General features: G+C 36.8%; 1 protein-coding gene and 1 long non-coding RNA gene across 2 annotated transcripts in view; one reads left to right on the top strand and one right to left on the bottom strand.

Moving 5' to 3' along the window:
* The window catches only part of LOC107559143 (ankyrin repeat domain-containing protein 27-like), a 45,614-nt gene that overhangs the window by 4,611 nt on the left and 28,792 nt on the right, over positions 1–12,211 (top strand). The window contains exons 2-10 of the mRNA XM_016242878.1: positions 1,794–1,916; positions 7,298–7,408; positions 7,507–7,663; positions 7,815–7,978; positions 11,105–11,164; positions 11,245–11,298; positions 11,382–11,447; positions 11,590–11,666; positions 11,946–12,073. Coding sequence (XP_016098364.1) covers positions 1,815–1,916; positions 7,298–7,408; positions 7,507–7,663; positions 7,815–7,978; positions 11,105–11,164; positions 11,245–11,298; positions 11,382–11,447; positions 11,590–11,666; positions 11,946–12,073 — 919 coding nt within the window. The 5' untranslated portion in view covers positions 1,794–1,814. The remainder of the gene's footprint in view (positions 1–1,793; positions 1,917–7,297; positions 7,409–7,506; positions 7,664–7,814; positions 7,979–11,104; positions 11,165–11,244; positions 11,299–11,381; positions 11,448–11,589; positions 11,667–11,945; positions 12,074–12,211) is intronic.
* Positions 8,706–9,180, bottom strand: LOC107559156 (uncharacterized). Its single transcript, XR_001605570.1, has 2 exons — positions 9,147–9,180; positions 8,706–8,763 (listed from the first exon to the last, which is right to left on the bottom strand). It is a non-coding gene; the product is annotated as an uncharacterized lncRNA (long non-coding RNA).

Raw genomic sequence — 12,211 nt, 5'->3', positions numbered from 1 at the left:
GGGACTTTGTAGAAAATGAAGCGTTTGAGAGAGGCGGGGCATAGAGGACCTACAATAATGTACAGTATTTGAAAAATAATGTGTTTTTTGAACATTAAAGCATGTCAACATATTCTGTTACACCAAATACACAAAATAATGATCTTTAAAAAAGCATCATATGACCCCTTTAAAGTTGACCGGAAAACATGGTTGACTGAACTCCCTGCAAGGATCACAGGAGTGTGGTTCCCCCTCAGCCCAGTTTGTTATGGCCTGGAGGAGCAGATCACATGGCGGATTTTGCATTCTTCAGGGTTTCAGCAGACAGTCATCTGGGAAATCTTCCCATGATTCCCAGAATGAGGGGTGGAGGCCTGAATATTATCAGACTTTTGGCCTTGACCTCTCAGAGCGACCATGTGATTCTTTAATCTTCGCCTGGACACCCTAAGCCTCTTCATCTTCATGGCTCTCCTCTTCCTTATCCGTCATTTGAAGGGTTTAAAGATGAAATTATTCCTGGTGTCACAAACTCTCTTTAACCACCGTAAATATGTGAGTGAGACGTTGGTGTATACTCTTTGGCAACTGTTGTGTGTTTTTACCTATTATTTGGTTAAAACTTAAAGTTCATAGTTCTAGGTTAATAATGCTCTTCATGGTCTTGAAGTTTTTTTTTTGGGGGGGGGGGTATGGTATGTCTCGGAAGTGTTCTTAACAGGTTTTGTGATAGTAAGTCTACAGTATTTTTGGTCAGACTGCACAAGATGCATTTTAAGGAAGTGAGCAGAATAGACTGTATTTATTTCCCACTCAGAACATAGTGGGGGAATTCCTGCAGTGAGATGCTAAACCAAGACTAGCTCAAAAATACAACTGTGAGCGAACATGTTTTCGTTGAAATGAAGACTAATTTCAAACTGAGGTAGAAACATGTATGGCTTTAAATGTTAATGTCTTCTTCCTCATCATCAGTCTGAATAAAGTTTATTGTAGAGTGCTTGGCCTCCTCATGGTCTCTCTGCCTCTATTTACGTGGATACGGTTATGTTTACTGTACGTTGTTTTGTACGTGTTTTGAAGAGTCTCTGAAAAACTCACTGGCACAATGCTGGTGTCATCTGACTGGTCGCTAGGGTGTTTTTTGAAGCGTTATGTCATTACCAAGGTGTATGTAACGCTAGCAGGTCTGATCATGTGACTAAAAGTGTAAATCTTATTGGTTGGCCTGTTTGCTTAGCAGTGCAATGGAAAAAAGATTTATGGAAGCCTGTTACCGCCACTGAATGAAAAAATATGAATTTTTCCCTCGCAATTGTGACTTTACATCTTGCAGTTGTTTTTAATTACATTTTTTATGATGTGATAACAAACAAACAAAGAAAACAATTGTTGTGTTAGTCTGAACAGACGCATGCATATCTGTTCTTTTAAATTATTATAACGTTTTTATTGCGCCACATTTTTGTTCTGAATATTCATCTTGGCATTAATACTTATGGATAGGGGTCTGTTCAGATCACTATTCGTAAGTGTGAACGATCATAAAAAGTCAAAGTCATGCTTGTTTTGACAAACACCATTTAATATTTGAAAAAAGAGATTATAATGGGAAAAATACAACAGCTTTTTAAAGTTCAAAATACAATCAGGAGAGAAAACGTAAGTAATTAGTAATGCTAATCCACTTTAGTTCAACCCCCACATCCTTTGACATGTCTAAAATGCCTTTTCACCATATTTTCAGGTCTTTCTTTCTTTCGCTTAATGCGTTTCTCTTTGTCCCCACCTTGTCTCTCTGTCTCTCTAAGGAACTGGAGTGCGGGACACATATGGCTGTGTATGATGAGAATATCCTGAAGAACCCTTTTTACCAGGCCCTGGAAAAACTGAGACCGGATCTGTGCAGCAGGGTGGCAGAACTACATGGCATTGTGAGTCTCTCACTTCCACATTTCTCATGCTGGTGTTTTTAAGTTTTATATATTTTAATGGCAATACTGTTTAAACTCATACTCATTTACAGCTTTCAGACAGAGCAAAAGTGAATGTTGTTTGTTTGTTGGCGACTGAAACGATGAACAGAATCAGATTTATTTGTGGAACATAATTAGTCATGTATTCATTCATGTGACTGTGGTCTGTTCACATGTGGTCAGAAAAAGATTCTGTGTGTATGAACCGATTGTTTTATGTTAGAGGTTCTGTTAACCAAGTATTGATAACAATATTATGCTTGTGGTTTATTCTCAAACTCTCGGATTTAACTAAAATTTAAATCAATGCTTAAACTTTAGCTAAAATATCACCATATAACATGTTCTGTTGTTCTGGATATCAGCACAGTTGTTTGTGTGATATTGTTTTTATGCATCAATTCAAAATATGAAACCAGTTAATTTTTAGCAAATTACATTTATACATTTTACAAGTTAAAGTCACTTTTTTAGTTTTGCTCCACGGATTTCTGCAGTGATGGCATACCTCGACAAAAAGCCAATAGGATTTTCCTTTGATTTTTTAGGCAAAAATGCTCTGTGCTCAGAAGTATATGATTCTTACACTTTTTTCATCAAGATAATATTATTACAAATAAACTCAACTTTTATTAGTTTTGAAGTCTAGATACAATTGCCAGAAGTTAAAAACTCAAGTTAAACTATAAACAAACTTCTGTGTCACCACACTAAGCTTCCGACAACTCTTTCAATCTTTATTCAAAATCTACTAGTTAGAAAGTTAGTTAGAATACAGACATGTGAGTATAAACACAACAAGGCTGTAAAAGCACACTAGTGAGTAGATGGGTTTTCCTGTTTGCCATGATAAAATGTAATGTCCCCAACAATCTCAACTGTTTTTTTCCCCCCTCAAGAAATGTGAAAGCTCACAAGTGAGGTATAAGTAGTGTATTTTATGTTTTAGAACAAAACATTATTTTGAGCTTGTGTTCAGTTGAGCTTCTTTAATTCCAGGCTCTTAACCAAAAAAAGCGAACAAAAAAAAAACATTAACTTCGGGTTAATGGAACCATAAATGCAAAGATGCTCATTTCCAGGGTTTAGAATTCAATCCTCCAGCACTCTATAAAAATAGACCCGAACAAAGCCAAAGCAGGATCAACCATTGTTTGCCCACACAACACACAGTAGTAGTTTTAATTGTGAATTGGTTGAGTGAATAATTCAGTGAATCTCTTGTGAACCACATAGCCACTTGTCACCACCTACTTGTGTAACAATTTAACCTGCAGAAAGGTTCACCAAAAAAATCCCACACACTGACAAGTCGAGTGAAACGGTGAAAAGTCCCAGTGATGTTGGATTGAATATCAGCACCTTTTGGAACACCGCTCAACCAATTAAATCCAATGACCAAAACGAACTGCTATATACAGTGCAAAAACGCGAGGCGAATCGCCGACGAACGGTGCACAAACGATTTATTGACTTCTGCTAATTCACTCCTGCGCGCTAGGTGGCGCCAACCAGCAATGCGTTTTTTTCCTCATGTAGCCTGTCTCGTATATGGCTTGTACATCGCTTACTGCTCAATATTCAAGTGTATTTGCATAGCAAATAGTTGCAAAGTAACTTTACAGCAAATTAATTTCTACAATATTTAGTAGTAGCTTATCAGCGGTAGATCTGCATGGAGGAATGGTCCAAATTACCAGCAACAGTGTGTGAAAACCTTGTGAAGACTTACAGAAAATGTTTGACCTCTGTCATTGCCAACAAAGTGTATATAACAAAGTATTGAGATGAAATTTTGTTATTGACCAAATACTTGTTTTCCACCATAATTTGCAAATAAATTCTTTAAAAATCCTACAATGTGATTTTCTGGATTTTTTTTTTCTCATTTTGTCTCTCATAGTTGAGGTATACCTATGATGAAAATTACAGGCCTCTCTCATCTTTTTAAGTGGGAGAACTTGCACAATTGGTGGCTGACTAAATACTTTTTTTCCCCACTGTAACTTTTGGTTCTTCATCAGAAACACAAACTGTCCATAATGTTTACAAGAATTCATCAGAAAATATAATTAGAGGTACAATTAGCATCAAGCTACATTTCAAAATGTATGCAATTATTAATGCTTTTGCTCAAACCCCACTTTAAATCATCATCGAGTGCTTATTATAACTTCTGATTGTGATCTAAAATGGATTTTGATTCTATAATAGGCATGCACACTCTTTGTATGTTTTATAATGGACTGAACGCTACCTGTCATTTGTCATAACCATCCTTTGTTGTTATAAATACCATGAGCTGCATGAAAACATATACAGACCATCATTTGCTTTCATATTTTATGTGTTGAGAAATGTTTCCCTATTTTTATTTTAATGTATGGAAAGGCAAGAGTTATGATTACACGATTGACAGGTCTAGAGTGAACATGCTCTGACTCATAACACTCGTGGAATAAAACGGACGGTGCTCTTCAGATCACAGTTCAGTGGAGAATTAATAGTAAATGTTATTCTGTATAAAGAACATGTGAGAATAAATCTGTTCTCAAATACCAACGATAACAAGAACTCAGCATCTCCTGTGTTTGTTTACACTAGTTTTGGAAACCGCGCCACCACTCTCACCTTTTAGTGCATCAGCAGCTACTCCGGGAACGTGATCTTAACTCAAATCTGGATTGGATGGCCGTTTCATCGCAGAGCGATGGGGAAAAAATCGACAAACACAGGACCAAAGAAAATAATCACTTTTTCGTGCCATGAATGATCGTGCCTGGTGTTTCGATTCAAAAACGTTTTTACGATTTTTGCGTTCAGTGTGAAAAGGCCTTAATACTGTGTGTAATTGAAGTTTCAGCATTGCTTAACACCCATAAAATTGCTTCCATTTAGACTAAAGAACAAAATTACTTGAATTGAATAGACTTTAGTCAGGGTAGATTTTACATGAATGAAAATGAGGCTGGGGAGTAGACTTTAGTCTTTTCCAGTTGCATTCACTGTATAAAGGTCCTAGATCACATGGAGTTTTTGTCTACTGAAAGTATTCTGGAACAATGTTATGTCAGCTGAACAATTGGAATATTGTTAAACAACAATGCAATCCATTGAACCCACTGTACTCAGCCTTGTTTTCATTCCTGACAAAAATGAAACATGGCACTACCCTGACTAAGGTCTATCAATATTAACAAATATGACTATTTATTGAACATTGGAGTCTCATTTTGGTTGCCATTATATCAAAGAGTGATAAAACACTATTACATTTTGATATCATTTACTCCCCTACATCCATATTAGTTGTTCTAAATCCATATGGCTTTGTCTTCTGTGAACTCAAAAGAAACATTTAGTAACAATATATCAAAAAGAGGATGAAACACACCAGAAAAGTTCACATGACCAGGGAGCTGTACTTCAAAGCTCCTAAAGGAAGGAAGAGTGCAGTTACACCTTCGCATGGTGAAATGCAAAGACCTTCTTAGCACGCGGAATTTAGAAGAAGTTGCGTTAAAGGGATATTTCATCAAAAAACTAAAATTCTGTCATTAACTACTCACCCTCATGTCGTTCTAAACCCGTAAGACCTTCGTTTATCTTCGGAAAATGAATTAGAGGTCTGCACAGAGGTCGCGGGAGCCGCGAGAACCGAACAGATTTTTTGCGCCGCGGGATTAAATTCCCGATTAAAACGCGGTAGCGGTCGGTAACTCTGGTGTAATTTGAAAGGGAGCAGGCGGTCTAACAATATCCCGTTCCCGACGTCCATTCAGAACAGCATATCTGCGCTTTATTCTTATTGACCACCGATACAGCCTGCACTCGGACTGTTATGCACGCGCTGCACGCATGCTTTAAACGTCACGCGTTTTATTTGCGGGGTCTGAGTGCAGCATGTGCATAACGATGCTCAGAGCAGGCTGTACCTGTGCTAAAAAATAAAGAGCAGCCCTCAGACAGAACAGGCAGGTTATCGATGAGTGACAGCAGAATAAGGATGGAGTAAAATGTGGATGCGCTGTCCTTGAAGGACGGTCAACTCGGTTTTGATTATATTTTGCTTGGCCTATAATTTTAAATGACAGATGTCATATTTATTTATTTTTCTCTGCGACACTTTTCCTACTGTGTTAACAGAAAAATTGTCAAACTAATTTAGTAGTTTGACAAGACGAATAAAAATAGCCTAGCTAATAGGCTATTTTTGTACAACCTACATAATTTTTTTACTCTCTGCGACAGTTTTTTCCTACTGTGTTGTAAATGTTAAACAAATTGTATCCTGACAAGACGAAAAAAAAAAAGAAATTTTTTTTTTCCTACTGTGTTGCATAAAATATTAAACGAATGTTGTGTCTTAAGATAATTCATATAAATTCAAGACGAATAAAATAACATACAATTTTGTGCAGACTACACTATTATTTGTTAGCCTATCTGTCTGTCTTTCAGTATCGGAAATTTAAATGTGAGATTCTGCAAACAAGATCTAAATTTAGCGGGAACGGTTGGGTCGGGAAGAAAATTATTCTAAGCGGACAGCGGGTGAACAAAGAGTGAATATATAGTGGCAGCGGGTGGGTGCGGAATATAACCTTGTGGGAGCGGGACTGAAAAAATAGACCCGCGCAGACCTCTAACATGAATTAAGATATGTTTGATGAAATCCGAGAGCTTTCTGACCCTCCATAGACAGCAACGCAACTGAAAAGTTACGTAGTAAGGACATCGATAAAACAGTCCATTTGTCATCAATGGTTCAATCATAATTTTATGACACTACGAGAATAATTTTTGTGCATAAAAAAATAACGTCTTTATTCAACAATTCATACAGTTCATATTCAACAGTACATACAATGCAACTACTTTCGATAATGGTGGAAGGAGTGATTTGGAGGAGAAGGATTGTTGAATAAAGTAATTATTTTTGTTTTGTTTGCGCACAAAAAGTATTCTTGCAGCTCTGTAAAATTACAGTTGAGGCACTGATGTCACGTTGACTGTTTTATCGATGTCCTTACTATGTTTCTGGGTCTGGGAACATATCAGTTGCATTGCTGTCTATGCAGGGACAGAAAGCTCTCGGATTTCATCAAAAATGTCTTAATTTGTGTTCCAGAGATGGACGAAGGTCTTACGGGTTTGAAATGGCGTGAGTAATTAATGACATAATTTTCATTCCGGGGTGAACTAACCCTTTAATATGAAAGTGCTTTGATTAACAGAATTGTAGTTTTTGAGCGAACTAATGCATCCATTTTTTGCTACCTAGGCTGGTTGTGGTTGTGTTATGTAGGCTGTTATTTATTGTGTGATGTTTGTTTTAGATTCTGGTGCCGTGTTGTGGAAGTTTACCAGCGGGCTCTTTTACAGCATCTCAGTTCGACAGATACGTGCTTCAGCCTGCCGAACAGGGTTACCAGACGCTGGATGGAAAGGTATGTAAAATCCCGCATAGTTCTACATGTATCATCAGAATGGAATTTCTGGATGCTGTCTGTAACCGAACAGCTGTTTTGTGTGACATATCTTCCAGGAAGTGTCTATAGACAATAACCAAGTCCGGCTGGGTGCAGGGTTTCCCAATCCCACCTCTGTCCCCGTCCTGTTTGAGGAGACATTCTACAATGAGAAAGAGCAGGCCTACAGCATACTGTGCATCACGCGGCCCTTCGACGCTGACCACAGCCCTGGTGATTTGATAGTCAAAAATTCAGATCAACAATGAAAAGATTTAGTGATTTATTGACATCTTGTTGCAACATGCCTGGTTAGGTTGAGGTTGAATAATGTAAATGTATTGTTCGCTGGACTAACGTTTTGATTCTGTTTCTCTTTCTTCAGCTTTCGCAGAGGATTTAAGTACTGTTTCTGCTCCGTACTGTCTGAAGAATATCGAGGATGCGAGGGAATTCTTGGGCCGTCATGCTGAAAAACTGGACAAGCTTGTGGCCGCCTTTTGTCACTCCTTAAAGGAACAAGAGTGGAAGGGCCTTCGACATCAAATAGTGAGCCACACTCTTTACATTACAAAGTTTCTTGTTTTTATCCACATTAGTGCTAATCAGAGCCTGATGACATAGATTATTCATTAATTGAATTGAATTGAATACCTTTATTGCCATTGCATGTGGCATACAACGAAATTCCATATCTCTCATGGAAATGCAACTATAACATCTATACATTCACACTTATAAAAAAAACATACATATAAATAAATAAATATTCCTAAAAAATATATGAATTAGTCCTAAAAGAAACCTAAAGATCAAAAGTAACAACAGAATATAGTTCCACTTCAGAGAGCTCTCAGCCGCTGCGTCTTTGCGCGCCGCCATCATGTTTAATATGAGAAGTTAAGTCTCATTGCAATCATTATTTGAAACCCATCATAATGGGAATTTTCTAGATTTTTTGAGACCGTCTTATTACCAAAATTATGAAATGGTTTGGATGGGGTAAATAGGCTGGATATTGATACAGCTTTTTAAACTCTATTCAAGTGCGATTCACAAGCTCCTGATTAGATTTTGATTTGATCAGTTTATTTAGGTAATACAGGGCTTGATGCTGCCCAGTTTACGTTGAATTAAAAGCCAGATACAGTTTATTGTATAACTATAATAACAGTTATAACTAGGGCTGCAACTAACGATTATTTTGTTAATCGATTAGTTGGTCGATAATTTTTTCGATTAATCGGATTAAACAAATATATATATTTTTTTGTTGTTGACAAAAAGACACTATTCCACATTCTGCCCAATGTCCCTCAAACAAACGTGCCAACCTAGATTTTTTGAGACCGTCTTATTACCAAAATTATGAAATGGTTTGGATGGGGTAAATAGGCTGGATATTGATACAGCTTTTTAAACTCTATTCAAGTGCGATTCACAAGCTCCTGATTAGATTTTGATTTGATCAGTTTATTTAGGTAATACAGGGCTTGATGCTGCCCAGTTTACGTTGAATTAAAAGCCAGATACAGTTTATTGTATAACTATAATAACAGTTATAACTAGGGCTGCAACTAACGATTATTTTGGTAATCGATTAGTTGGTCGATAATTTTTCCGATTAATCGGATTAAACAAATATATATTTTTTTTTTGTTGACAAAAACACACTATTCCACATTCTGCCCAATGTCCCTCAAACAAACGTGCCAACTGAATGCTATGAAAACATACAGTGCTTAACAATTTATTAGATAATAAAGAGAAAACACTTTTTAGGAATCTGTCAAAAAATAAAATAAACTTAAACAACTAAATAGTATTTATTCACATAAAAAAGGCCTCCTATGCCCTTCATAACAGCTTGCATTCTTGCTGCCATTGTTTATGTACTTTTTGACTAATTGGGTATCTGAAAAAAACACTATAAAGCTCTCTGCCTTTCTTTCATAGATATCAGCAATAATTATATTATAGCATTAGAAATAGCCTACTACTGTTACTAAAGAGCTTACGCATATTGGAGGACTAACCCATATAGAAAGCTAAAAAATGATTTTGGTAATCACCATTACTGTTAGTTTAGAGCAGCAGTGGCACAAACCATAATTTGTTAAAAACCTTATTTGTTTTAATACATTTAAGCATTGTATGTAGTTAATATAGTTTAAATCTCTGCATTAAAAATTAAATAATAAAGATGATAAAGACTAATAAAATCACAAACTCAGTTGTAACCAATAGGTAAGAGTAATGTTCACAGTCACATCTTACTGTTATTTCTTTATCCTGTGTAAGGAGGTTATGAAGCGTCTGATATTGATATTCAGACAATTACACGCTGTTATCCCCTTAAAGTTCCTACTCTCATAAAATACTCGCAATGCATGTTGACCTTTAAACCTTAATTTAATTTTCAACAACAGATATTTCAGCACAATAAATGTTTTTGCGCTGATTATTAATTGTCTCTGTTTTCCGTCTGTCTGACGTGCGTGCATGCCACGCCGCTCATTCAGTAAAGATTAAAACTTAACACAGACTCTCAGGATGGACCTTTATGCAAAAATGGAAATGCTCGCGTGAATTTGTGACATTTATACATAAGGATATGACCGTAAACTAAAAGTTTTTGTGCTGAGGACGCACACGCATCTGCCAAATCCATCACGCTAATGCATTAGCTTAAATTTAAAATAAAGAATTCTCATGTTTTGGGCAGCTTGGATCACGTAACTCTCCCGCAGCATCTTATTCTGTTTCCTCCACTATTTTTAGATGCATTTTGTCCATAGAAATGCGTAATTCAGTGCTGTAATTTGACGCTGAAGTTGGACGTGCACTGAGGGCAGTCCCAACTAATCGATAATGAGAATCGTTGTCTATGATTTTCATAATCGATGTTATCAATTAGTTGTTGCAGCCCTAGTTATAACCAGGAAAGAAAAATCACACTGTATGTAACACTTTGTATTTAAGGTCATTTTATTATGGATTTATTCTTCTCAGTTCCTACTCTCATAAAATACTCGCAGTGCATGTTGACCTTTAAACCTTAATTTAATTTTCAACAACAGATATTTCAGCACAATAAATGTTTTTGCGCTGATTATTAATTGTCTCTGTTTTCCGTCTGTCTGACGTGCGTGCATGCCACGCTGCTCATTCAGTAAAGATTAAAACTTAACACAGACTCTCAGGATGGACCTTTATGCAAAAATGGAAATGCTCGCGTGAATTTGTGACATTTATACATAAGGATATGACCGTAAACTAAAAGTTTTTGTGCTGAGGACGCACACGCATCTGCCAAATCCATCACGCTAATGCATTAGCTTAAATTTAAAATAAAGAATTCTCATGTTTTGGGCAGCTTGGATCACGTAACTCTCCCGCAGCATCTTATTCTGTTTCCTCCACTATTTTTAGATGCATTTTGTCCATAGAAATGCGTAATTCAGTGCTGTAATTTGACGCTGAAGTTGGACGTGCACTGAGGGCAGTCCCAACTAATCGATAATGAGAATCGTTGTCTATGATTTTCATAATCGATGTTATCAATTAGTTGTTGCAGCCCTAGTTATAACCAGGAAAGAAAAATCACACTGTATGTAACACTTTGTATTTAAGGTCATTTTATTATGGATTTATTCTTCTCCCCCAATCCTTCAGGACTCTGTAAATACTCTTTACACAAAATGTCTTCAGTTGCTGTTGAGGGACTCTCGTCTGGTAAGCTGTTTTATGAACTTCAATACTTTAAAAAACTGATTCTTTCCTGAAGCTTATAATGTAAAATGTCTCAATTTCAGAAGATTTTGGTGAGACAGGAGATACAGATGACTCTACTCAAACAAGCAGTGGAGGTCAGTTAAAAAATGCATTGTTTTTTAAACGTATAACTTTGCCCAATTTTTTTTTTTTTATAATTTCTTTCTTCCATTTTCAGATGTACATCCATCATGGCATCCATGATCTACTCTTTAGTTATGTGGGGACTCTTGAAGCAAGTCGGGTACTGGTTTACCATTAATTACCTAATTTTCACCTCAATGTGTGTTTTTAACATAATGTGCTCTGTATGGCTGTAGTAAAAGTTGGTGATCACTGCAGTGATGCATTATTTCCCTTTATTAATGTACTGTTTGTCTTGACAGGATGCAGCATTCAACAAAACAACACGGTCCTTACAGGATCTGCAGCAGAAAGAGCTTGGTGTGAAGTCAGAATTCAGGTGAGCCGTTCTATCGCTAGGTGTGTTTCATTAGAGTTTGCTAAGCCAAACCACTACTACTATTGTTCGGTATTTTTGAGTTATTCGAGAGCTGTAGACTAACACCGTGGGAAGGACCTGAGTCCAGAATATCACCGAGACATGCAAAATAACAGAAAAATATCTGGCATTACTTTACAAAGTGTCTGTTATTTTAAACAAGCGTTTTGAAAAGAATATAGAGACTCTGCAAGAGTATGAAATGATTTAGTGATCATTTGTCACTTCTCTCTCTTGTAGTATAAATATTCCTCGTGCTAAGTGGGAGTTGAGTCAGCTGAACGGCTGTACATCTCCCCAGCAGAAACTGCTCTGCATAAGGAAGGTTATTTTAATCATCATGCAATCAACCAGACGCCGAGATACAGGTGCTGTGACCACAAACCTTCCTTTCTATCATTGTGTGTGTGTGAGTATGAGTGTGTGTGTGTGTGTGTGTGAGTATGTGTGTGTGTGTGTGTGTGTGTGTGTGTGTTTGTGAGAGTGTGTGTTTGTGAGAGTGTGTG

The sequence above is a fragment of the Sinocyclocheilus grahami genome, unplaced genomic scaffold (genome assembly GCF_001515645.1).
Source record: "Sinocyclocheilus grahami isolate Dianchi unplaced genomic scaffold, SAMN03320097.WGS_v1.1 scaffold675.1, whole genome shotgun sequence".
In the NCBI taxonomy this organism is placed as follows: Eukaryota; Metazoa; Chordata; class Actinopteri; order Cypriniformes; family Cyprinidae; genus Sinocyclocheilus; species Sinocyclocheilus grahami.
The sequence above is the reverse complement of the archived record's forward strand: the minus strand, read 5'-3'. Positions and strand labels throughout refer to the sequence as shown.